Below are 27,530 nucleotides of genomic sequence, written 5' to 3' on the forward strand. Positions count from 1 at the left end.
ACTTTTATTTTCTAAATAATTTTTTTTTTTCGAAAAATTTCTTGCCTTTTTCTTTTTCCGGATGGGTCAAGGTTGAGTCTATTAAAGGTGCATTTGTTTTAATATCGTAGCACTTGGTCGAGAAGCAGAGGTAGATTACTACGGTTCGATTCTCTACCTCAACAACCTCTTAAACTTAAGAGGCGTATAAGGAAACCTCCACAATCATCCCCACGAATTCCATCCTCGTCTCCAGTTCATTTTGAACAATGGCTACTAGAGAAGACATCGAGAACATCAACAAGTCCATTGAGGCACTCACCTCCATGATGCAAACCCTCACTACCAAGGTCTCCACCATGGAGCAAAATAATGTCACTGTGGCCGTAATGGACAAAATCAAGGAGCAAATGAGTAAGATTTCTGAGGACTTCACCTATGTGGAGCAATCTGCCACTTCTCTAACTGTCAAGGACAAGCTCCCTGAAAAGTTCTCCACTGATGATATTCTAAAGTTCAAGCCTACTGACAATCCAATATTCCATTTGAAAGCGTTCTCTGCAACCACGGCTCACAAGGGATTGGACGTAACACTCTTCCCTACGATGTTCCCTCTCTCCTAAGAGCATGCTTGCCAACAATGGTTTTATTCTCTAGATGCCAAGCATACTACAACTTGGCAAGATATCACTGACAGTTTCATGAATCGTTACAAGTGTAACATTCAAACGTGAACTCTTCATTCTCAAACAGAAAGAGAATGAAGGCTTCACCGCTTATCTCAACAGGTGGAGGGAAACGGCTGCACTCTTGGTAGATCCCCCCAAAGAAAAAGAGATGGTTTGCCTCTTCATCCAGAACCTAACTTACAAGTACAAGCAACGCCTTAGGTTCTTGCCTTTGAACACTTTCGAAGCTGTATATGACATTGGCATCAATATCGAGGATGAGCTAATAAAGACTGCTGGTAGTAACAATAATAACACATGGAAATACAAGAAGAACGACCTTCCTTCTTCTTTATCTTCTAAGCCCGAAGGTACCACCAACAATATAAGCCAAGTTGATCTCAATGAAGTGTTAGCTCTTAATGCTCCATTGCCCAAGAAAAGGAGAACTTACACTCCTTTTGGAATGACTTATAATGCGGCCTTTGATCGCCTTTACGGTCAAGGCTTGATTACACCTATTGGGTCATTTCCAGAGCCAAAACCTGAAGAAAGGAGCGCCAAGTGGAATCCCAATGCCCACTGCAAGTTCCATCAAGGAATGGGCTACACTACTGAGCAATGTTGGAATTTGAAGGATGTTATTCAGGATCTAGTTGATGCAAACAAACTTCCTGTCCCTCCAAGCGACAAGAAGTAATGAAGACAAGGCGCACGACGAGTCCATCATGTAAGATTTCATGTTTTTTTTTTATTTCTTTTCCATTCCCCTCTTTATGTCTAACATAGGTTCTATTGTGTTTGTTTATTCACCATTTCCATCAATAAAATGAACATTATTCGGTTATTCCTTTATATCTCGATCATGTCATTCTTATTAAAAAAAATCAATTGTTAAACTAAACACAAGGTACACCAATGACTTGAGGCACCTTTGCAACCATTATTCCCATTAACCATTTTCAAACATTCATTCCATTTCTTCATTAACCACTTTGAGCCTCGTCTAACGTTTGGCCTCATTTATTCAACCCACATTCACCTAACCTTAGGATGGGAAGGTGTGAAATTGGTGTAACATTCAAAAAAAAAAGTTCAAATAAAAAAAATAAATAAAAAAAGCAAAGAAATAAAAAACAATGTCTAAGGGGAAGTGTTCCACTGTCTTTGATATGAACACGTCTCGAATTGCATCTATCATCGAGTGCTTGGTACCGTGCCTGAGAAACATGAATGCTAAGTGAGTGATGGACCGCATGATCTGAGATTGCCCACATTGATTCAAAGGAATGAAAAAGAAAAAAAAATCAAAGCAAAAAAAATGTGAAAAATAAAACTTGCAAAGTTCAAATTTCAAGTACACAATTGCATGTCTTTGGGGGTCTTCTCTCGGGTCTTAAGCCTTTACCCTTTTCTTCTTTAAACCATCAGCTTAACCACATTGCAACCCTCAAAAGACCTCTTTGAGGTGTACATACACTTGTGCAAAGTTCGGTTAGAGCTACGTTCGGCTCGATTCCTAACGGATACGTAGGCAACCTCATAATGAGGTGTGACCATATTCATACTCACATTCATGTCCACATTCATATCCACACATGATCGAGTCATTTCCAACCCTTATCCCTACCCATATAGAGATAGGCTTGGGGGCTTAAACCCACGTCACTTAGCTTACCTAGCCTAAAGAGTCACTATCTCGACTCTTCTCACATCTCTTTCTATCACCATAGCCTTTGCAGCCTCACCTTAGTATCACTTTCACACACTTCTTTCACACATACATAGCCATATCATCTTTCTCTTAGGAACCTTTTATCATTAAATCTGGTTTCTACCGCGCGTCCGCGCATGTTTCATCATCTATCAAGACAACATTCATTAGAAGAAACATTGTATACTTGCTTAGCTTCATTGTTTCACGCATCACATAATGAGCTTAACAACATTTATATATCAATGATTTGTAAAGCATATCGTGCTTAGCTCCTTGACCTAAGCAACGTTCATTATTCAATACTAATCAATCACTTCATCTATATAAGTGCTTAGCTTCCAGACCTAAGCAACGTTCATCAAGATTGTGTTTTCTTATACTATATGATGCTTAACTCCAAGACCTAAGCAACATCCATCGGCGATTCTACTGTGCTTAGTTTTATGACCTAAGTGCATTCATTGATTGTATCACATGATGTAATTGTCCTTAGCCTCCTGGCTTACGAACATTCATCATGCATGCATTATTTTCAAGACAAGCAATTCAATCCATATGATTCATTTCGTCTTGCTCAACAAGGAAGTTCAAAACTTCTTCCCTTTTTCATGTCTTTTCTTTGGGGAAGTTAAAAAAAAAAATTCAAAATTTTCTCATTGAGGGAAGTTGAAATCAAAACTTCATTTTTCACGTCTTTCTTTTTCGGGAAAAAGTCGGTACCCTCCACTCATCTCATGACAAAAATGAAGGAAAATTTTTACTTTTGCATTTTCGATTGCTTGTGTCTGCACACACACACAAACTATATACACACAATCACAAGTCATACACATGTCATGTCATGTCAAGTCAAGCTTAATCAAGTCAGTTAGTCAAGTCAATCACAGTATATACGAGTCCTTGGCAAATTTCATTTTGCAGGTCTCATTTACTGCCCACGTACGGGGACAAGTGAACCATTTACAGCCCACGTTTGGGGACAAGCGAACCATCTACAGCCCACGTTCGGGGACAAGCGAACCATCTACAGCCCATGTTCGGGGACAATCAAACCATCTACAGCCCACGTTCGGGGACAATCAAACCATTTACAACCCACATTTGGGGACAAACGAACCATTTACAGCCCACGTTCGGGGACAAGCGGACCATCTACAGCCCACGTTCGGGGACAATTGAACCATTATCAAATATTAGTGATCATCTCCCAGGCAAAGACGATTCACGGTGCAAGGTTCTCGATACACAGAGACTTGCAATCTCATCATCAAACAAGTTTTTCCTCAAGCATGGAAAATTGTCAAACATATTTTCCACCGATACACTGGTGTCAGATACGTATTCTATCCCTTAATTCTTTTATCTGTGAAACTAACGTTATTCTGTAATTATCGGCATATACAGAGTGATTTAGGATCACAGAACATCTTAAATCATTCTCTGTCCCAATCGAATACTTTGACTATCATTTTTGAAGCTGACGTTTCTACAAACTCAGTCAAAGCAGGGGCTTCTGTAGAAACCTAAAAATGTCTCCCCAAAACCAAACCCGATGATGAACAACCTTTCACAGCCATTATAGGTCGGGTTGAGTATTTAATCTTTGGATTTCTTAAATCTATGTTCAATCCCAATACATTCCATAAACCATCCCAATTCCTAGCCCATTTTGCTAAATCATAACTTATTTTCTTCTTTTCGTGTCCACATCAAGAGACCTAGAGAAACTGATTTTGTGGCCCTATAATTTTGATCCAATTATTATTTGGTTGGATAGGCCTTTTAATAAGCTTTCCAACGATATATCATAAGTCCGATTTCGATTTAAAACGAAGAAGATATGAGCAAAACACTAAACTCGGCCCAAAATCGACACCTTTTCACTAAAATGGCCGTATCTTAAAATCTAAAAATTATTTTGACCTAATTCTATTTGGGTTGGAAAGTGGACTTGATAAGCTTTCCAACGATATATTATATGCCTTATTCCGAGTTACGGATCATAAGTTAATATAGTTTTAAAAACGTGTAAAAAACTGGAATTACCGCGCAACAGCTAAATTGCCACGTCACGGCATAAGCTAACGTGTCACAGTGCTTTCGCGTGTCTTCTCCGCGTTTTTTTCTCACGCGCTTACGAATCTGGATAATTTTTGGGCATAATGTGCACCGTGACACAGCGCCTTGTGTCGCGCCACGGTGGATAATGTCGTGACACGGTGCCCAGTGCCGTGTCACGGTATTTTCCACCGTGTCACGGTACCCAATTAGGGATTTTCTACGGCTCTTATCTCTTCTAGGGTTCCGTGCTTCACCCTACTCTTTTTCTCTATAAATACCTTCCTGATTTCTCCAGTTTCGGGGCATCAAATAATTCTCTCTTTTCCCTTCTATGCTATAGCCTAAACACTAGCCTACCTTAATTATTCTCTCACAATACTTCCCCAAACACTCCAAGGAATCCATACTTTACCCGAGGTTCCATCCTTAAACCAAGGCGTGAAATTTGCACGCAAACAAAATCAAAGTAAGGAATTATGTTCCTTTTAACACTATTATTTTTCTAACAATTTTTATTATGTTTGTCATATATTAATTGTTGGATTATTGTTAAATTGCTTCCAATGTTAATGCTTATTCTATTGTTATTATGATCACCATTTTGCATGTTTAAAGGGAATATGTAATTGAAAATCACGACTAATAAGATAATTTGGACGACCGGTTTAGGTTCCTTTTTAATCTTATTGTTTAATTAAGTGATCACTAATATTTTTGAATTATATATTGCATTAATATTCTTCCAATTTAGCATAATAACAGTTTGGAGCGAATTAAATCTTTGTTTGCATGCCTTTGAGATCGCAGGAATCACTTTTCACTATAAGAATCGAGTAAAGGCCAATACGGGCGAATGTGACTCCATGACTTACTTCATACCATCATCCCCGATCTTCCTTTCGTGGTTCCGAACCATATGGAGTTAGTAATCTCATGGATTATGAATGGGGTGTAACCTTCACGAGTTAATCGTTAATGCCTTTCGTTGTCCCTTTATCGTGGTTGACTTTTATGATCCGTGAACGGTTTACAAGTTCCTTAAAAACTTGTTGGCGGCTCCCTACTTTCCTTGTCCCTAATCGTATGTCAATTCTCACTTCCTATGAGTACCAAGCATATTCACAACATGCTTACGTAGGCGCACATCAAACGACGCCTACAATATTACATGTGGCATGTTACCCTTTTCAACCGGTCACCAATTTGACAAGCGGGTCAAGGGATTGGTTTGAGCACATGAGGTATAAAGATGGGATTATTACAAGATTATTAAAAGGTGAGATTGTTTTGAGCAGAAATATTAAAGGTAGGATTATATCTTTTCCATTTTTCCTTACTGAAATGCCCCCATTAATGTTAATTAGCTTTTTTAAAAAACTCTTAAGAATAGTGGCGGATATTTATACCCCTAACAATATTTTTTTACATAGTTTCCCTCATTAATGCTACTAACAACTAAAGTTGTGATGTAAGGGCAAATTGAAATAGCTTCCCGAATATTGCTAGTTATGCATGGCGCGCACATCGTGCGAGTCAGCCACCTTAGTTTGTGTTAGAAGAATAACCGCAAAAGCATTGATGTAGAAGAAATTCGATCCTAGATTTTGAGAGCCACCTCTAAACTAGTTGACATCCACGAATTTTCTTTGATTGTTGCTTATTAGGATACTGGGTTTTTCTTCATTTGAATTATGTGATCTTTATTGACATGTTGCAATTTTGGTATATGCCTTTTAAATCTAGTGACAAAATTAATTTCCCTGATCTTGGGAATAATTTTAGGAAATTTGTTTTTTGATCCATTAAATGTCGAATGTTTGATTTTGAATTTTGAAAACATGGTTGGGTGTCTTAGGAGAGATTGGATAAGAAGGGAAATTGGGGTTTAAAATTAAAGTGATTTTGTTTATATATATTCTAAAAATTTTCTATAGGCAAGATTCAATTAAATACGTACTATCACTACTACTAATCTTGCATTCTTGCTAAACTCAACATAATCTATATACTATATATTAAAAGACATTCCTTTGTTCCTCAATCAATCGAGTCTTTCATTCATATGATTAAAAATATGGCTTGTACAAAATTTGAACCCACAACTTTAAGTTTTAAAATTTAATTATAGTGTTAGCCATTAAGCTATTACTATATTATATGTTATTTTATCAAAATTAAATATAAATAAGTATTTTAATCATGGAATTAATGTAATAACTCGGGACATCGCCAGGCCGAGCCTAAAAGCTAGTTATGCTTTATATCACGATCTAACCATATTTTCATTTATGTTTATCTAGCAAGTTGTTATGAAATTACTCATTTAGATTTGTTTAGTTAACCTAACTAGCTAAGTCAAAACATTATACTATTTTAGTTTAAATCATAGGAAATTAAATTTTGGAAAACATAAGTTAATTTTGAGTCAACAGATTAAAAAAGAAAGTACTACTTTTAACAACAACAACAACAACATCTTAGATGCGTTGCTTTATTCTTGGGAACGAGGTTGTGATGTGTGTGTTGACTTGACAGGGTCTACTCCTTTGACACAGTCCGAGTTGTCTAATTTTGTCCCTGTATGGGTTGTAACTGATGTGGCTCATCGAAAGCTGGTCAAGTATGAAGCTCGTTGTCGGGCTACTGGGTACGATTTTCTTCCCTTCTTCTTTTCTTCACTTAAAATAGCAGAGAATAAGACCTTTGCGTTGCTGAAACGGGTTCAGAATTTGTCGAAAACTCAAGACATTGGGGCTCGCTCATGTCTTTACTATCATAGGCTTTGTGCGGCCCGTTTATAGTTAGAAGATGGGGGCCCAAATTGTATCTTGGCTTCCCACTAATTTTTTTTAAGTTTTATGAATTTGTCTATTTTTGATTTATGATGATGATGATGATGATGATGATGATGATAATAATAATAATAATAATAATAATAATAATAATAATAATAATAATAATAATAATAATAATAATAATAACTTTATCAATTCGGCCCAGATTGTATCTCGGCTTTCCACTAATTTTCTATAGGTTCTATAACTTTATCTGTTTTTGAGATATAATAATAATAATAATAATAATAATAATAATAATAATAAGTGTGATTAATTCGGAATAGCAGGAAGTAGATCAATTTTCATTTAAAACTTTCTCAAATTGCTTGTACTATTTTAATTAAAGGCATGAAACTTTAATTTATTTATTAACTCCCTCACTTACATTGGACCAATTACTTAGGTCCTATTCTCTTCACCTTATTTTACAGAAATAAAATTATTTTTTGAATTGAAACTTTTTGTGTTGAACTAGCTAGTTTTTACTGATTTTATATTATATTTGTTCTTTAAATTGATTCATGGTTAGGCCGTGTTATCTTCACTTTATTAATAAAAATATTCAATAGAAAAAGTTTAAGTTCTGTAACATTAATTTCATTAATCAGTAAAAATCAGTATCTTTGAAGAACAAATATACGAGTAATAGAGAACTGGAATTAATAATTTAAGTTCTGTATAATTTTTTTAAGTTTGGCAAAAAAAAAATTAATTTTAGTAAGCATAATAATTTTCTGTATAAAAAAAATAGCAAATGTAATGTGAAGAGAGTAGGGTCATACTAATTTAACTTATTTTTGCTAAACTGAAATTATTTTTTAGTTAACTAAATTTATTTTTACTAAACTGAAATTGTTTATACTAAATATTATGTTTAAAGGGAGCAAAACTCAGCTATTATCCTACATTAACAAAACTAGTTTATATCACCCATTTTTTCCCTTCTCCCCTCCCATGGACACTTTTATCCTTCTCCCTCCTCCGCTCTCATAGCCAGTATTTCCTTCTCTCTCTTCCCTACCCATGGCCATGCCGGCGATCGACCATCTTCATAGCTCTAAACTGGCTAGTTGGCCGGTCGAACAAAAGACAGCATAGTAGCAAAGTATGTAAAGTGGGCCCATAGATAGGGAAATACATTTACTCGTGCGGTTGGAGCTCGCGGTGGTGCGGTGGTCAACTGGTGATGCTAGTGGTCGTGGATGGTGGTGCTAATGGTCATGTGGTTGTGCGACATGTGGTACTAGTGATCGTGCGGTGGTGATAGAGGAGAGAGATCAGAATTGAAAGGGGGGTGTAATTGATGAACTTATAAATAACCTTTGATGATACAAACAAGTTTTAATTAATATAGGATATTAACTTGATAGTCTCTTTTTAAGGTGAAGAGAATGGAGCCTTACTATATGAAATATCGTTAAAAAGAAACCCTTGTCATTCAATAATTTAAAAACTAATGACACATTTCTCGTTAATTACATTAAGGGTATGTTCAGCAATATATAGATGTGGAGGTAGCTGTTAATTGTTGTACTAGTGGTTAGTTGTCTAAGTAGCTATTAGCTATGAGATAAATAACTCAAATATGCGTGTTCGGTAAGTAGTTGTTTACTAGTTGTTAACAAATAAAAATTAATATTTTTTTCTTAAAAGTATATAATAAAATTTTAACAGCTAAGTACTTTTAATTTTCAAAAGCTAATAATATTAAGCTACCCCAATCACTACTACAATACCAAATACTCATTTTTTTTTATTAAGTAGTGATATAATTTGGTCAAACTAATCAAAAACTGGTACAGAACACGCCCTAAAACAATAAATATTCTGATAGCACCTATTAAATAAAATGCCTAAATTCTTGTACCAGTCATAGTGTAGCAACCAATTCGAAATGAATAAGAATGGTAACTTTTTCTTATTGCATGCATATATTTTTTCATTTATTTTTGAAAACTGCATATATTAGGGCCTATTCTCTTCAGATTATTTTCAGTTCAGCTCAGTTCAGCTCTAATAAGTTCAATTCAGTTCAGTTCTTAATTTCCTTCTCTCATAAAATGTTCAGTTCAGTCTAGCTCCAATAAGTTCAGTTCAGTTCAATTGAGTTCAGTTCGGTTCGGCTAAGTTCAGTCAATCATAACAGGCCCTTAATTAATAAATAAAATACACATTTGCTTTGGAAAGATCCCCGCAGTTGAAATTTATGAAATCTATATACTATACTAAAACAAGGTACACTAGCTCCATGGCTGCCACGTGTTCCTGTTTTACGTTTTTTTTTTTTTTTTTGGGTAAAATGTATAATTGTCAAAGATCCTATTATTAAAGATACTTCGAGATAATATTTTGACTTTCTTAATATTGTTTCTCAATTAATATTATTCATGGATTTTCAGCATATATTTAGTCCATATCATTTGACTTTAGATTGCTTAATTCGAGGAGAGTATATTTTGTTATTTTGTACTCCGTACATTATATTTTAGGTTTCCTTATTAGCACATGTACAACTATATTAGAGCAGGTTATTCCTTCAACCTAATTTTTTTTTCCTCCCTACATTATTCCTATGGCTAATAACACCATTCCTAATGATGTTGAACCTAATTGTGCTCTGTTGTCAACCTCATTAATATTATCAAACTCAATTCAACCAATTATTTATCCTAAAAAATTAAACTTGAGACTATACTTGTGGGATATGACCTTTTCAAGTTTCTTCATGGATCTCACCCTGGCCTCCTCCGTCCATATCTTTTGTATTTAAGTCAAGTTTATATTACGGATTAGTAAAAGATATATTTGGTTATATATTAAATGTAGATTATCACTCAAATATACTAATGTGTATAAATTATATATCTTATTTAAAAAATATAATATGGAGTACTACCTCCACTTTGTTAAGTGTTACATTTAAACGATCTCCAATTCACTATTTTGACCATTAATTTTTTTTTATATATATAATTGCGCATTAATTTAAATTATACAAAGTTGATATATTGAAAAGTTATAACAATTTTAATCTAATAAGATCAAACTTGATAATAATGTGCTTTCTAGCTTATATTTAAACAATTAGACATGTTGTGAATTGTAAATAGCTTATAAATATGTAGATTGTGTTTTCTCTAAAAAAAATAAATGTAAATTGTGATACAATTATGATGACTTTACTAATTTTCTACCATATGATTTTAGGTATATCATACTTAATTCTTTTTTTAAAAAAAAATAAATAAAAATTATACATGCTATATAAATTCATTTGCTATAATATTTTGTTACAGAACTCCTAAATGTGAAATCTTTGAATTATTATAACAAGTTTGTAAACTTTTGCTAAACCTATAAACAAACCATTTATTCGACAACTAAAGTCACAACACACTCATGCATAACATCTACAAATTGTAAACAAAGTTGATTGATATATAATTCTCTATAAACTATAATTCTCATTTTTAAATACAAATTTCGACACTAATTTTTACTCCATTCTTTCTATTATAACTAACATGTTAGACCTTTTTTCACTATCTATAATATCAACATTGATTGTAGTTTATTTATTTTACTTTTTTTTTTATAAATGTAATAAATTCATATTTTATCGTTTTAAGTTGTTAAATAGATATTGATGTAAGGTTTTATAATTAAAAAGAATATAATTTTTATTGATATTTAATTACATAAAAACTAAGTCAAACTATTGCATCAACATGTATGCAAAGTTTGATTGTGTTAGTTATTCATTAATGTGGGCAACCACCATAGGGTTACTCAGTTAGTGTTATATGGGTCACTCAATTAGTGATATAGGGCTTACTTTTTTTCTTTTTTTTCCTTTTTTTGAGGAAAATATAGGGCTTACTTTAAGTGTTATAATGGTTACACTGTGATGAGTGTTGTAAGGGATACTTCATTTGTTAATTATTTAAGAGTTACTCAATAAGTATAATAAGGGGTTACTCTAATATGTTAGTAAAATAGGGGTTAACATGTCGGTGTTATAGGCATTACTATTTCTTTTTACAAGCGGCCACACGGTGTGCCAGTCGCATAGAAAATGCGTTGTATATTTTGTATATGTCGTCACGAGTGATATGTAAGAGTAATATGCATTTTTTTTACTTATCTTAAATCTATGTACATATAATTATTTTTTTCACTGTTATATACTTGTATGTGCAATAAAAATATCAAATGATTACATATAATAATAATAATTAAAAAAAAAGACAATTAATCAAACAATTAAGGGCAAGCCTACGCATCCTTCTAAGGTCATATATAGCTAAAGGTTACAATTTTTGAAAAAAAAATATACTAAGCAGTCGCTTTTAAGATTTTTAGACGTGCAAATTTTTGGATGTGGAAGATGCAATATGTGTGTGGTGATGATGTTGATTCATCATTTGATAAAATTTAGTAGGTGATGAGACAAGATAATTTCATATTTTTTATTCTCCACGAGGGAAAGAAAAATATGAGAACTAATATTTACATACATAATAAAACTACAACAACTTTTGGTGCAGCGGGCCACACCGTGTGGCAGGGGTTACCCGAATTATTTTGTTAGAGGTTACCCGAGTTATTCAGTCAGGGGTTACTCGAGTTACTCGGTCAGGGGTTAATTGAGGGGTTCGGACAGGGGTTACTCGAGGGGTTCACTCAGTTCTACGGTTACTTGAGGGGTTACTCGGTCAGGGGTTACTCGAGTTACTAAGTCAGGATTATTTAAGGAGTTCGGTCAGGGGTTACATACTCGAGTAATTTGGTTAAGGGTTATTTAAGGAGTTAGGGGTAACTTGAGGGGTTACTCAGTCAGGGGTTACTTGAGGGGTTAGGTCATGGATTACTCGAGGGGCTACTCGGTCAGAGGTTACTTGAGGAGTTACTCGGTTAGGGGTTACTTGAGGAGTTACTCGGTCAGGAGTAACTCGAGTAACCCCTGATCGAATAACTTGAGGTGACAACTCGAGTAACCTCTGACCGAGTAACTCGATTAACCCCTGTTGCACGGTACAGCAGGCCGCATACAAAAAATTGTGATAAACATATCAAATGTCTATAAAAAGATGTGACTATATTCATGCTATATGTGAATATAAAAATTCCTATTTTTAGAAGTTACATGTTAAATTTCAAGTGTTTTAGAGGCCAGAGAGAAAAAAGATATGACATTATTTGTGATATACGAAATACAATATTAATACAATGATCATGTTGTTTTATAATAGAAATTATTTTTCCAAGCATAAATATTGTTCACAAAGTTTCATATCTGGTTGGCTAGACCGTGTGGCCGAGATTACTTGGTCAGGGGTTACTCGGTCGGTTTGGGGTTATTTGGTCAAGGGTTATTCGATTGGTCAAGGGTCACTCAGTCAGTTTGGGGTTACTCGGTCAGGGGTTACTCGTGTTTTGGCGTGTGTCAGCCGTGCTAGTCACACAGGATAAGCGTTATATATATTGAGTTAGTGGACAGAGTTTAATCATTTTTAAAATGAGGTGGCAGTGACTCAAGTAGAAATGAGAAAGAAAAAAATGACTTAATGTAGGGATTGATTATCAGTAGTTCATTGATTGAGTTGAATTATATTTAAAAACTTTATATTCAATTTAAGAATAAAAAAGTTGTCTTTAAAGTAGATATCATTATTTGAAAAGGTTAAAAATGCATGATTAAGACATTTATGTAAGTAAATTCATTATTACTCATTAAATCGTTTTATCTTAAAATTTTGTGAAATTAATATAAGTAATAAGATTTGTAAGCCGTGCATCGCACGGGTGCTATGCTTGTATGGATTAAATTATTATATATCAATTAAATTATCTAGTAAACATATTTAGTCAACGATCACAATATGAAAAAGTCAAAGAATCAATGTTGATTAGATCCCATCATCTCTTCAAAATTGTTCAATCAGTTCGTATCTTCCCTACATAAATCCTGATTAAGACATAGGATCCAGTTAAGCTCCCATAAAACATATCCTCTTGATTCATCCAAATCCATCCATATTGTACCATCACCCATATGAAAATGGGAGCTCGTTTTCGGATTTGGTACCGTCAAAGATTTAACAAGATTTAAGCTAGTTTTACCGAATAATTAGAAGTGCTAATTAACAAATAATTAAAGATTTTGTGATGATCAGTTTAAAACTATAAAAGCTGCATTGACAATTTAGCTAACATACCATATCTTCCCAACAAATTAAACATAAATTGCTCCTCCAATAGTTACGTCTCTCTAGTGTGTACCTAAGAAGGGTATTTTCATCATTTCAGTTTGTACTCCCTTCTTAACAACCAACCAAAGAGGTTCAGACAAAGAACCTAATTTCCTGTATTTTTTGTTTACATTTTCACTATTTTTCATTTATTAGACAATTCGTTTTAATTTCTTTTTTTCTCGTATTCATATTAGAACACCTAAGTTACAAACACAAAAATTTTAAAACGGTCGATATTTTTCTAAAAAAAAAGGAGGACCGTAGATCCAAAGCCTATATCTTTTAATTCCCTTAAAGAAAATCTTGTCTTGTTTCATCAGGATACAAATTAACTTAATTTTTTCAAAAAACTAAAAAAAAAAAAAAAAATCAATTTATTTTAATTTTTTTTCTTCAAATAAAAAATTTGAATTTTTACAGTAAAAATTCAAATATAAAATCCAAAAGTTTTTTTTATTATTACAAATGACATGGAAATAGAGAATTGAAAATCAAAGCACCGCTCTCTGTTTGTGTCCATAAAAATAAAAAAATTTATTAAAAATAATAGGGGTTAGGAAAGGGAAGAAATTAAAGTCGTCTAGTTTTGGAAGACTAATAGAAAGAAAACCACTCTCCCAAAAAATAAAAATAACAATTTTATTATAACAAACTCCTCCCAAAAATTAATTTCCATAGGAAATAAACAAGAGAAGAAGAAGAGGAAGTTGTCCTTTATCATCTTGAGCATTCATTTCAATCCCAGCTTTTTTTCCCTTATATCCTCCTCATCACTATTTCCAATTAAACACAACCGACTCTCTCTCCTCTCTTTCTCTCTCTAATTTTTTTTCTTTCTCTCCATGGGTTTCCTAGGAGAGGTGGAAGCAGCAACAGCCGCGGCGGCCACGCAGCAAGAGATGAAACACCACCTGTTTACTTCTGGTGGTGTTGTTCATCCTTTCATGGCCACGACCACGACTGCGGCTGCTCCTACAACTAGTATTAATAGTAATAATAATAATAATAATAATAATAATAATAATAATAATAGTAAAAATATTAATAGTAATGAATCATCATCTCATTTGGAATTACAACAATTCTCTCTCCTCCATCATCACCACCACCAACAACAACACCAGCCGCAACATCATCAGCAGCAGCAACATCATCAGAATATTTCATTCAACATGATGCAATCTTCTCCATCATCTTCTTCCCTTCCTGGGAATAATTTCATGTAATTATTAGTTACTTACATATATACACACTCATTATAAATATAAAACCTAGTCTATTTTTTTTATTTCTTTTCTCTTTCATATATATTTATTATATGACTTTTTTTTTCTGACATTTTAGAGGCACGGGAAAAGAAAACAGTAGCTCTACTGGAGCGTACGACTTAGGCGAGCTAGATCAAGCTCTCTTTCTTTACCTTGATGGGCAAACAGATCATGAACAACAACGACGTGAGTAATTCATTTTTATCTTTTTTTATTTTTTTATTTTTTTTTTTTTTGGTGTGAAAAAAAATTGGAGCGGAAGAAGAAGATTCTTTGAGGATGTGATTGGGTCATATGAAAAGCATGATCAGAATTTCTGATGAAAAATCTTCCGTACTTTTATTTTTCTTTGACCAGATCATCAAAAAAAAAAAAACTTTTTTCATCTTTTTTTTTTCTAAAAGAAAAATTTTTACTCCGTATTTTTATTTTTGTAATTTGTCTGAAATAAAATCCCAAGTAAATAATTTGAGGATGTGTCAGATGAACTCAAAATGCATGCTTAGCTACTTTATTTTCCTACTACAACAATAAGCACCGCTATTATTTCTACTACTACTCACTCACCTTTCTCTCTCTTAGCATAGCTTGCCATTGCTAGTAACAAAGTTAAGTCATTTCATCAATTATTGAACTCATCAAGTGCAACAGATTCTCATGTCTTTAATTATTATTCACGGTCGTAGTTTTTTTTTTTATGATTACCATGTTATTGATTGACTGATTGATTTGATGTTCGGGTTTTTGTTACAGAAACTCACAACTCGTCATCAACCTCACCACCTAGCGGAGGTGGACTAGGAGGCGGCAGTGGAGGTGGAGGAGGAGGAATGAGACCGCCAACTCTTAACATTTTTCCTTCTCAACCTATGCATGTTGAGCCTTCTACCAAGGTAGTCCATTACAACTTTTAAACCGTTGTTGACTATTTCCTTTTTTTTCTTTTTTCCATTTATTTTCATCTTCTTGTACAAGCTTAATTTATAACTGATTTTTTTTTTTAATAAAGTTTTAATTGATACATAATTGTTACGGTTGTTATTAAAGCCGAGTCCTGGAGTACTAGGAGGAGGAGGTCAATCAACGAGTGGCGGTACAAAGAGAGCATCTGAGCAGCCGCCACCAATTGAGTTGTCCAACAATAACAATAACAACAACAACAATAATAATAATAATAAATCAAAAAATCAACCCGCTGAACAATCCAAGTCTATCAAAGTAAGTTGATCCTATAAGATTATAAATTGATTTAGCTTTAAACAATTGTTGTTGGGATTTTTATATTATCAACCCGAAAACGAAATGAGGAATTAAATTACTAATGTGTTGTATTTAATTACATTATTTTTCTTTTTTATATGGGAGCAGCGTGAAGGTAACCGCAAAGGTCCAACATCAAGCTCGGAGCAAGAAGGGCCGAAAACACCCGACCCTAAGGTTGTTACTATCGCGATTTTTGTACTCCGTATAAAATTAATGAAATAAATAATAAATTAAATTTCATCATATGAGTATGATGATCAATTGAAGTAGTAACTAAAAAAAACGAGGATTTGAATTTTTGTAAAATTCAACGAATAACGCTTTCAAATTGTACTGTGTTGTGGGTATTGCTTGCAAGCAGACATTAAGAAGACTTGCTCAGAATAGAGAGGCAGCTAGGAAAAGCAGGCTTAGAAAAAAGGTAAGTCAATGTCACAGCTTTACATTTTTAATATTATACATGCATTTAGCCATTTTCATATAGTCCTTTGTTTGTTAAGCTTTCCTATTCAACTAGTACAATTTGTATATTTATCTACTAACCACTATATTTTATCAACATTTTTAGATAAATTAATAATGTACCTTTTTTTTATATGTTTGTTTCACTTATTTTTAATTAGTTTTGTTTTACTCATATTTTTAATTAATCCATTTGTTCAAACTTCAAACAATATATGCAGGCTTATGTTCAGCAGTTAGAATCTAGTAGGATAAGACTTGCTCAGTTAGAACAAGAACTTCAACGCGCCCGAGCACAAGTAAGTTTAATTAATCAATCATCTAATATAAGGTTTTTTATAATTACGCTACCCTTTAATTTTAATTTATTTGTCACGTTATTAGTTTAAATTTCATAATAAGCTAACTTAATAAATTTGGGGAGAGTACGTGACGCGTCTATAAGAAAAAGTTGACATTTAATTTCGTTCATTAAGGGTATATTTTTCGGAGGAGGTATAGCTGGAGGCGGAGGAACGGACCAAGGTGTCCCTCTAGGCGTTACCAACATAAGCTCAGGTACGGTACTACAATTTTAGTCGTATAAGTAAGGCATAATATTAATTAAATCATTATTATAATGCCTAGTTGAATATATGTATGTTTGACAACTTGTAGTAGTTAATGACAATTTTTAATCATAAATAACTAATTCAACCCTTTATACAGTCATACCAAACAGTACGAACCAATAACATAGAATATGTCAATCAAATTACTAAAATTAGTACTAATTACGGCGTAGTAATTTTTTTTATAGACGCAGCAGTGTTTGACTTGGAATACACAAGGTGGCTGGAAGAGCACCACCGGTTGACCTGCGAGCTCCGAGCAGCGGTACAAGAGCATATATCAGAGAACGAGCTCAAAATGTACGTCGATAATTGCTTAGCACATTACGATGTGATAATGAATCTCAAGGGCATGGTGGCGAAAACCGACGTGTTCCACCTAGTTTCCGGTATGTGGAAGACCCCGGCCGAGCGGTGCTTCATGTGGATGGGCGGTTTTCGCCCTTCCGAGGTCATTAAGGTAATACACACTTCTTCTTCTATCAGCCACACGTACTAATATTAACCTAAGCTCCCAATTTAAAGTAGTTCTTTCATAAAGTAATTATAATGATGTCCTTCAGAGTGATTAATTTTACCCTATTAATATTTGTGCTATTCAGCTTGGAGACAACAACTTTAATTTCTAGCTATAGAGGGCCATATATTTTAACGTATATGAATAAATACTTGTATCAGTTGTATGGTTATTTTTGTATATAAAAGCACTTTTTTTTTTTTTTTTTTTTTTTTGAAAAATCTATTAAAATTATCAACAAATCATAATTATGTAATGCGAAGTTTAATTTAATGGTCAAAGCTAGCTAACCAATCTAATTATCTTTATATTTTCGTATAAAGCTCAATATATACATGCACTCTAATATTGACGTTTCTTTTGGATGACAAGTGCCTCTCTTTTATTTTCTTTTCTTTTTCTTTTTAATATATATATAAGAAAATTATATATAATAGGAGGCTACAAATAATATGAAAAGTGCTAAGAATACTAACTAATAATAGTATGAGAAGCACTAGGAAAGTAGGAAGTACAATCAAATTTCGTCTTTCTATTGATATAAGTAGAAGAAATCATCAAATCAGCTTTGATGTGGAATAACTTTTATTTTCTTGAATAAGAACTACTCCTTTCATTCTTTATATCCAAAAATTTGAATCTTTTGTGTCACAATGCGACCAATAAGTCGATTATAGTCGTCTATTATAATAAGTTAAAGGTAGTTTGTTTATACACTCTTAACATTAAATTCTTACCCTTGTTATAACCCTAGATTAAAGTCTACACTAATAACTAATTACTATACATATTTGTTGTGACTTTAAAGTTGTTGTGCACCACTTTTATGCCAAACTTGATATTACTTTTCTAGTTGGCTTGAAAAGATGAGTAGGATGATAAACTAGAACACAATCCTAAGCTAAAATTAACTCATATGAAGTATACCCTTCTTCTTTTTACAAGTGTTATAGTCTGACCGGATAGTTATTATTAGCTGAAATATTTGATCAATAATATCTTTAATGTCTATTATATTAGTAAAAATAAAAAAGATACTCCCTCTATTTCATAATGACGTTCCTGTTTACGTAAATTGATGCAAGTTTTTATTCATATTTAACCGCAAATATCTTTAATCTCACACTAGCAAAAATTATAAAAGTTAGAGACATTAATAATCTACTCACCAAGACGAATAAAACTAGATCCCCTCGTATAGATTGAGAGATATTTAGAAAATTCTCTCTTATTTTTTAAGTCAAAAATTCCAAACAAGAACATCATAGGAGCATATATTAATATCATGAAAGTTTACATTTTAATTAACTACTCCGTCAACATTATATTATACAACAATTTGATACATATTATTATATACGAAAAAATATAAATAAATAAATAAAGAAAGAAAAAAGAAATAGAAAAAGGACATATGTGTTCAGATAACATGGAGTTAGGAGTACAATTTGTCTTAGAGTAAAGTGGGTGTGCGGAGAAGAAGATCTGCATGAAGGGTATGAAAATAAATGAAGAAAGGAATCTTGAAGAAGGTTTCCACTATAAGGACTAAAATGAGGTGATGTTCTGGTTCAAACCCTAAAGCAATGTCTGTTACTTCTTCTTATAGACTACATCCTAATACCATTATATGGTGGTACTCTTAAATTATGAATATGGGCAAACTTGCACGGCTCTAGCTACTCCCTTATTCCCTCCTTTTTTCTCTCTTTCCTCTTACATTCATGAGCCTTGGATTATTGTATCCTCGTGTCTTTTTATTATTGCAATAGTTGAGTTTTACGCTATTCACACACTATTATGTGATAATCAATTGAAATTATCTACATAAAGAAAAGTATAGTAAAATGGGGTCTTGTTACTGTTTTTAGTTTTGTCTCGATACATATACTTTAATGATATCACTTTTTATAAGTTTAAGTCTCTATTTTGTTGCAATTATTAATCATAAATAATATTAAATGATAACTATTTCATTCTTTGGTTCCTAGAAATTTACAAGAGTATTTTTTATGATTACATTAACCTAACTACTCTTGAACAATGATTTTAATAATATTCTGGACCTTCATATAATCCCCAAATATTGTGAAGTTTAGAATAAATGACAAATTATGCATTGTTAATTGATTAGTATTTCTACTTTTAACTATCTTTTTTTTTTTTTTTAATTTTTATGGGCACTTTTAACTATCTTGAATAACCCTTATTGCGAGTATATTTAAAGTAGTCCTAAGAAGAAAAAAAAATCTCATTTTGGTTGCCCTATTTTGCATTGTTATTAGATAATATTGCACCAAATCGAGCCCTTGAGTGACCAACAATTGATGGGCATATGTGGGTTGCAACAATCGACGCATGAGGCTGAAGAGGCGCTATCGCAAGGGCTAGATGCACTCCAACAATCTCTCTCGGACGTGATCGCCTCCGATGCCTTGAGTTGCCCTCCTAACATGACCAACTACATGGGTCAGATGGCTCTTGCCATGAACAAGCTCTCTACGATGGAGAACTTTGTAAGACAGGTACGCTAATAATTAATATATCTTCAGCAAATTATTAGTATTGTGGACTTGTGGTAGTACTTTGAATAATTAAGTTTCCCATAATGCATTTGTCCTGATTGTCCTACCTTACATAGGTAAAATTAAATGACTAAAATCAAAACTTACATTAGTTGACCTTTCTCCAAATTCTCAATTATGATGTCACACATTTTTTTTTGAATGAATTTTGATGTCATTCTTAATCTCTCATAATTAGTACTTGTGGTTTGATTATTATTATTAAATGTAATATGCGGAAAGTCTAATGTTTCCTTCGATTATTCATAGTACTCGTACCATATTAATTAAATTATAACTTTAATACTCGTACTATATTGTCTATATATACATATTTCTATAATAAAAAGGTTATACAAAAATTAAGATTTTATAAATATACTAGTATATTTATTGAGATAATAAATCCAACAAGATTATATGTTTTGTCTCATACGGAGTATATGCAAAAATAACCATTATTAAGTACGTAAATAATGTAAAAACAATACGATATAACTAAGAAAGAAACGAAAGAAGTAAGAGTAGTGAGAAAGTGCTTCCGAATGTGCATAGCAGATTATAAATAACCTTGTTTAGTTTTCCTTATAGACAAAATAAGGCCGCATGTAATCTTTTGCAAGTTACATGCATTAGGCAAAGTTGAAGGCTTATTGGATAAGAAGGCATGTAATCCTAATTATGTTGTGTGCATTTGTCATCTTTTTAGCATGTTATACAACAATACATTTTAAAACAAGGCTTGACTTACCTCATGTTATTGAGAACGTAATATATAGCCATACACAATGTAATAGTAACATATAATTATCACAAAATCTTATATGTGGCTAGCCACATGGTGTGTCCACTTCACATAATCACATATAAGACAGTTAATTAAGTAATAAGGAGTTACGGTTACGAGCAAATGAGGTTACCTAAACGTATGTGGGTTACTTAAATGAGAAAAAGGGATTACTCTCTTAAATAAGTGAAATTATTCTTTTATATTTTAAAACAAAATAATAGGGATAGCTCGAATGAACAAATGAGGTTACTTATTTCTAAATAACTTAATTTCACTCGTATAGTGAATTTGGGTTACTTTTATAGATAACATGAAATTACCCTTATGAAAAAATAAGATTACTTACACATATAAATGAATATTACTCTTATAAACCAATGTGCCCACATCGTGTGGCTACCCTATAACTATATAAGCAGTTGTTATTATTAAATTCGATTTAAATTATTATTGTCATATTATTCGAGAGTTGAATAGATTTAAGACTGTAACTCGTATTTAGGGGGCTATTTCGTATTTAATTTGAGCATAGAGAAGGCTAATTTTGGAAATCGGGTGGGACCAAAAATGGAAGTGAAGAATCAGGTACTGCTATGGTTGGAAAACCTACTCCAATCAGATAACCTACTACAAGAGCATGGCTAATTATTGGAGTATTAAAAAAAAGGGTGTCAAAAAAGGATAAATGTCCTTTATAAATAGTTTTTGAAATGGACCCTCAAATTTAGGAAAAGGGCAAAAATTAAAAAGAAAACCCTAGTGTTGTGGTTAGAGAGGGACATTTAGCATAGTGACAGCTTGGCTTAATTAATTATGTTTTGTGATACGTGGCATTTTACACCAACTTAGTTGAACTCAATTTTTTCTATTTTGGTTTGATTATTATTGAATACAATGTTGATTAGATTAGAAGCGTCTTAAGACTCTTAACTACTATTTTATATAGTTTGCGGACCACTTTTAACAAGATAATTGGTTTTTTTGTTTTGAGTTATATATAATTCATTAAATTAATTTCAACTTGATTTTCAGTAATCAATTCAAGCATGCAAAATTATAGGTGAAAACAAGCGCTAGCTAAGCTAGAGATATGACATTTCAATTATATAATATGTTAATCATTCATGTTGCCCTTGATTTCAATTTTTATAATTATGAAATTAATATTTTTCAATCTTACCTAAATATTTAGGTAGCATCCTATTAGAGTTAACTAATGTAGATCATGAGTATTTTATACTATAAAATCCATCTACTTTTCACCATATATAATGTGGCTATTAAAATCTAAAAAAAATGATAGTATAATTTGTATTTTGAAGGAAATATAATTCAAAGAATATTAATAATAAGTACGAACTACATTATAACAAAAGTTCGACTATAAGACAATAATTAACTTTTATTAATTAAATAAATATACTAGCAACAAGAAGTTTTTTTTAAAAAAAAATATGGGATAAAAGGGTGTTTTTTTTTTTTTAATAGCATGGGATAAAAAGGTTGAGTAAGCCAAGAAATTCTTTTTTTTTTTTCCGGCACATCTATCTATCTATTTATAACTATAACTAAAATAAAAACCGCTTACATCACCACTATACACATGCCAATTTCTCATGAAAATTTTTCCCTCCAAAATTGCTTATGACACCATTTTTATCATATTTTTTTCTTTCCAAATTCAATATTAGGAAAATAATTTTTAATAAATAAATTAAAGTGTGAACAACAATTAACCAAAAGCGTATTAGTGATATTTCTCTTTCCAAAAACCCACATTTTGTGAATTAATTATTTTATATTGTATTGAATTTTTTTTTCTAATCCATATATCGCACGAGTGCTAATCTAGTAGTAATATAAAAGGCGGCCTACCTGAGGCAGGACCAAAATAAAGTTCAAAAAAGCTCAAGTTATTCAAGTGACTTTTTTGTGAAAGAGAAAACCGTAGGAGTGAATAAGTTAGAGAAATTACATACTTCGTAGCATGTTGGGATTGGAAAGTTACCTTATCTAAAAGACTTTGTGGCCATTATTATTTGTAAAACACCTGAGTGGTTTGAGTTTGATTATTCACAACACCACTCAAGTCCATCTAGAAATTTTGTCCCCAGTGTGATGTTACATGGTTTAGGGATAGATAATCACGTATTCATAAATAGAGAGTACTTCATATTTACGTCTATATGAAATCATATTATCACTTTTTTTTTTTGAAACAAAAATTGATTACCATTGATTAAGCAATATATTTTTATTAAAACTGTGTGATTGAAAAATTATTATTTATTTATGACTATTTTTTTAATAGAAAAATTTACAACAATAATCCCACCTTTTGTAATCTTCTCAAAATAGTCCAACCTTTTAAAAATCTGAGAATAATTCCACCTTTTATGGATATCTTCTCAAAATAGTCTAAGTGACCTACAACTTAAAGAACCGGTATTTTTTTTTTAACATTAAATTATCAAAAATAACAATTAAATTAAAAAAAACCACCCAACACCAACCACCCCCCTACCCTGCGGCAGCCCCCTCCCCTGTCTAACCCATCGCCCAGAATCGTCCACCGTCGGCGACCAAGCCCCACCACCGGATAACCCCCTCCCTTTCCCCTTAAACTCACCGCGAAACCCTAACCTGCAGCCTCCTCCTTCCTTTCCCACCTGAAACAGCCATCACTTCGACGTGAAACGGCGAGGGGAGTCGTTTCGGGGTGGGGGAAAGAAGGACGATTGTTTCGTTATGGTTTAAGGGACGATGAGGGTGGTCGGTTTTTTGGGTTGGGTTGCGTGGTGAGTTGTGTGGTTGTGTCTTGGTGGGATAAGGGAAGAATGAGGGCGAGGGGGAAAGAGAGGGGGCTTGCCGGCGGGAGTTACGTAGTTGCCTGTGCGCCGGCCAAGGGTGGGAAAGCTACCGTCGACGCCTGCTTTGGGGTGAGGGATTTGGGTTGTGATGGGTGGAAGGGGTGGTTGGGGTTTTTTTTAAAAAAAAATTATTTCTTAATTAAGTTTAATTATTTTATTTTTTTAAAAAAAATGTTAAGGCCCACTTAAAACTAGACACGTGTCAAGTTTACCTGTTATATTACCTACAAACAAGTTAAGGACCGTTTTGAGAAGATATATCTAAAAAGTGGGATTATTTCCAAATTTTTAAAAGGTGAGACTATTTTGAAAAGATTTGCAAAAGGTGGGATTATTGGTGTAAATTTTTCCTTTTTTAATTTATTCAAAATGGAGGATTTTTTTTTTTTTTTTTTTTTTTATATACATTAAATGGCCATTAAGAGTCTAAGACCAAAATTTTCTCTGGTTATATATGGAGTATGATGTACAGATTATAATAAAATCAAATTAGCATGCATTATAAAGTTGATTATTTTCGATATTAGATTTAATTGTAAAAGACTTTACCTAATAATCTATTTTTTTTTTTTAAACAACCAAATAATCTAATTAACAGTCTAGACAAACACTCACTCGGCGTAATATTGAATAGTACCAAAAATTAATTTATTGTGAGAGAACCGTTTTTATTATAGAAAAAGGGGTGTCACGCGAGTATTAATGAACATTCGCAACACAGAGAATGGAAGTTAGAAAGCATGCATAAACAACAGAGAGGAAAGTGGGCCCATATAAATATCAACATCGAAAGATCTTTTAGACCCATAACTCATGATGTCAGAGTCATAACCGCTTGACCTACGAAAACTCCATGGCCCATCGCCCCATCCCACTCTCATAAATCCCCCCCTTCGCTTCTCACATCACCTTTTCCAATCAATTATTTCCACTCTTCGTATTTTAATAAGTGTTACACTTTAACTTTTTACACTGTTTACCTAATGGTTTTAATGATTATTTTAGTGACAAAATAAATGTTATTGTATAACACATTGTTTAGTTCATTATAATTTTTAGTTTCATAATATCAATTTCCTATAATTTTTACTAACATATAATTAGATAAATTAATAGTCAAAATCTTATCTCAATATGCATATTTGGTCAAAGTGCAATACTTACTAAAATATAAAGAGAGTATTTTACATTTGTCATACATTAATACAATCACTAATTTTGTTAGTTCCATTACTTTGTACAAAAATTTGATGTTATTAAAAAGAATAAATTGATGTGGATCTAATAATAAGGTTTTGCACGATTATATATTTTTATAAAATATAAATCACCTAAGCTGGTTTTTAAGAAGAGTGTGTAAATAGTGCATGATTAAAGTATCAAGTACACAAAATATATATAATTTTTGGCACATAAAATTAATATTATTTTGATAGTGTTGCTTCTATTTTATGGTTATATTGTTTACAGAATTTCGTTCAACTACATGCGGGTAGAAAATTAATTCATTTGCCATCACCTTAATTCAATATAAGTTCATTAATTCAGTATTGTGATACATTTGAATATTTGATAATGTTCACCAAAATTTATTGAAGCAATGCAATGTATCTTCATTTCTATTGAACTTCACAAGATTTAAACTTGTATTGGAAACTATTTTTCGTATATACTTTTAATTATATTTTATTCATCTTCAATAAAAAATAAAAAAAAAAAAAAAAAAAAAAAAAACAATAAAAAAAATAGTCACAATTGCATTCAAAAACTGTAAAGGGTCCCTACTAGGTTGAAACTTTTCACCTATATCAACTCAAATCTGAGGTTAGCGAGTAGATCCCTCGAGAGTAAGGTGTAAAAGGATAAGGGAATTCCACCCCAAAATGTCTCTATTTTCTAGTGGGCTTTGATTTTCACTAGATCAAGCATTACTTGATAATTGTAAAGTCAAATATGACTGCTAGGGCCTGTTCACATTTATTGAATAGAGCTGAACTGAATAAAGCTGAAATGAATATTTTATGAGAGAAGGAAATTAGGAGCTGAAATGGAGTGAACTGAACTGAAATTAAGCTGAAGTGAACAGGCCCTAAGTTTATATACAATGCAACCTTTAACCAATCTAAAGGTTAGATTTAATAATCAGTTAAAAAAAATCACTAAATAAAGTTCATTGGTTACAAAATAAGCTAGTTGGCATTGATTGTCTTAGGGATAGAAGTCGAAATTATACCTCGTGTTAGAATGGTATTGGATAGCAAATGTGAATATATGATGCCTCCATAATGTTCAACATCGGACTATGATAGTTTGATTAGTCACAATATTGTGGATAATTCAATACCATACCTATTGACAAAAATGAATGAGACATATGCAGGGTACATAACTGATAATTACATACTGGTCGATTTGTGTTGTCAACTTCTTGCTGGTAGCTAATAAGCAGTTTTCAAAAATCAAATTAGATTTTGTATATACTTCCTCTCTTATTTGTCAAATCATAATGATAACCACACTTATATTAATAAACGTAATTATTACATCTTCTAATTAAAACCCTTAGCATAATTAATCTTGTGTTAAAAAGAAAGTGTCCAAAGTATCACCCTATGTTTCCATTAATTACAAAGTATATAAGATGGTTCTTTTTTGACACTTCAACCATTCACAGCTAAAGTCTAATCAATCATACTAAGTTGTGTAAAATTTCTATCAATTTTCAACCGTCCTATAGTCTTATCATTGATTAATACCATGAATATTACCCAATCTGCGTTTTTCTAGTACAAATATGCTTCTTTGTAGTCCAATTCACATTCAAATTCTTATTCAAAACTCAAGACTAGACCTTTAGTCATTATTAGAGATATGCACTAGAATTTGTGTCAAAAGATGCATAATTGCCATGATATTATTATGGTTGTTGAGTAATGTTACATGGTATGGTACGTATCTAGAATTGCGCTTAATATATGGGAGGATTCGATCTTGTGATTTCAAAATTACAATGTGAATCCCCATCCAACTAAGCCAGGCTTTGGTTGATACATCATATACATACATATGTACGTAGAGTACACTCGTTTACGCATGGATTTACACCAAAAATGAATACACTATATACATGGAAAAATGTATAGATTATAAAGCATGCATATACTCACATAAGCATAATATTAGATAATTTTTTTTTTTTTTCCAATTTCATACATTTGGAATCTATATTCATCTAATAATCTTGCACTCAAACATTATTTATAAATTCGATGAAATGATAAAAAATTACGTTTTAAATATCTAAATCAATAATCTTTAATTTTTGTTTTCAGGGAGATAGTTTAAGGCATCAAACATTTCACCGGTTACATCAAATATTGACAACGCGTCAAGCAGCAAGGTGTTTTCTGACAATAGCTGAGTACTTCCACCGACTTCGCGCACTAAGCTCCTTATGGATGGCTAGGCCAAGGCAAGAATAGATAGCATGAACAACCCAAAGGAAGCAAGCTAGCTAGCTAGTAATAGAAGAAAATTTGCAAAAGTTTTTCAATATATTATATTTTCTAATAATAGTTAATCATGATCAATGTGCTTCCTCTTAAAGTTTATGAGGTACCAATTTATAAGTTCAATATTATTGTTAATTAAATCTTGTGCTGGTCTCGT

The 27,530-nt window shown here is 32.3% G+C and overlaps 1 protein-coding gene across 1 annotated transcript; it reads left to right on the forward strand.

The window, feature by feature from the left end:
- Positions 1-248: 248 nt before the first annotated feature.
- On the forward strand, positions 249-27,475 carry LOC145581275 (bZIP transcription factor TGA10-like). The gene is made up of 12 exons (XM_081638309.1): positions 249-566; positions 6,858-7,072; positions 14,861-14,970; positions 15,538-15,677; positions 15,832-16,002; positions 16,153-16,221; positions 16,409-16,468; positions 16,731-16,808; positions 16,986-17,067; positions 17,309-17,580; positions 19,923-20,162; positions 27,194-27,475. The coding sequence occupies exons 1-12, from the start codon at positions 249-251 to the stop codon at positions 27,341-27,343; spliced, it is 1,905 nt and encodes a 634-aa protein (XP_081494435.1). The 3' UTR covers positions 27,344-27,475.
- Positions 27,476-27,530: the final 55 nt, after the last annotated feature.

This window comes from Chenopodium album, chromosome 15 (assembly GCF_948465745.1).
Source record: "Chenopodium album chromosome 15, dcCheAlbu1.1, whole genome shotgun sequence".
NCBI lineage: Eukaryota > Viridiplantae > Streptophyta > Magnoliopsida > Caryophyllales > Amaranthaceae > Chenopodium > Chenopodium album.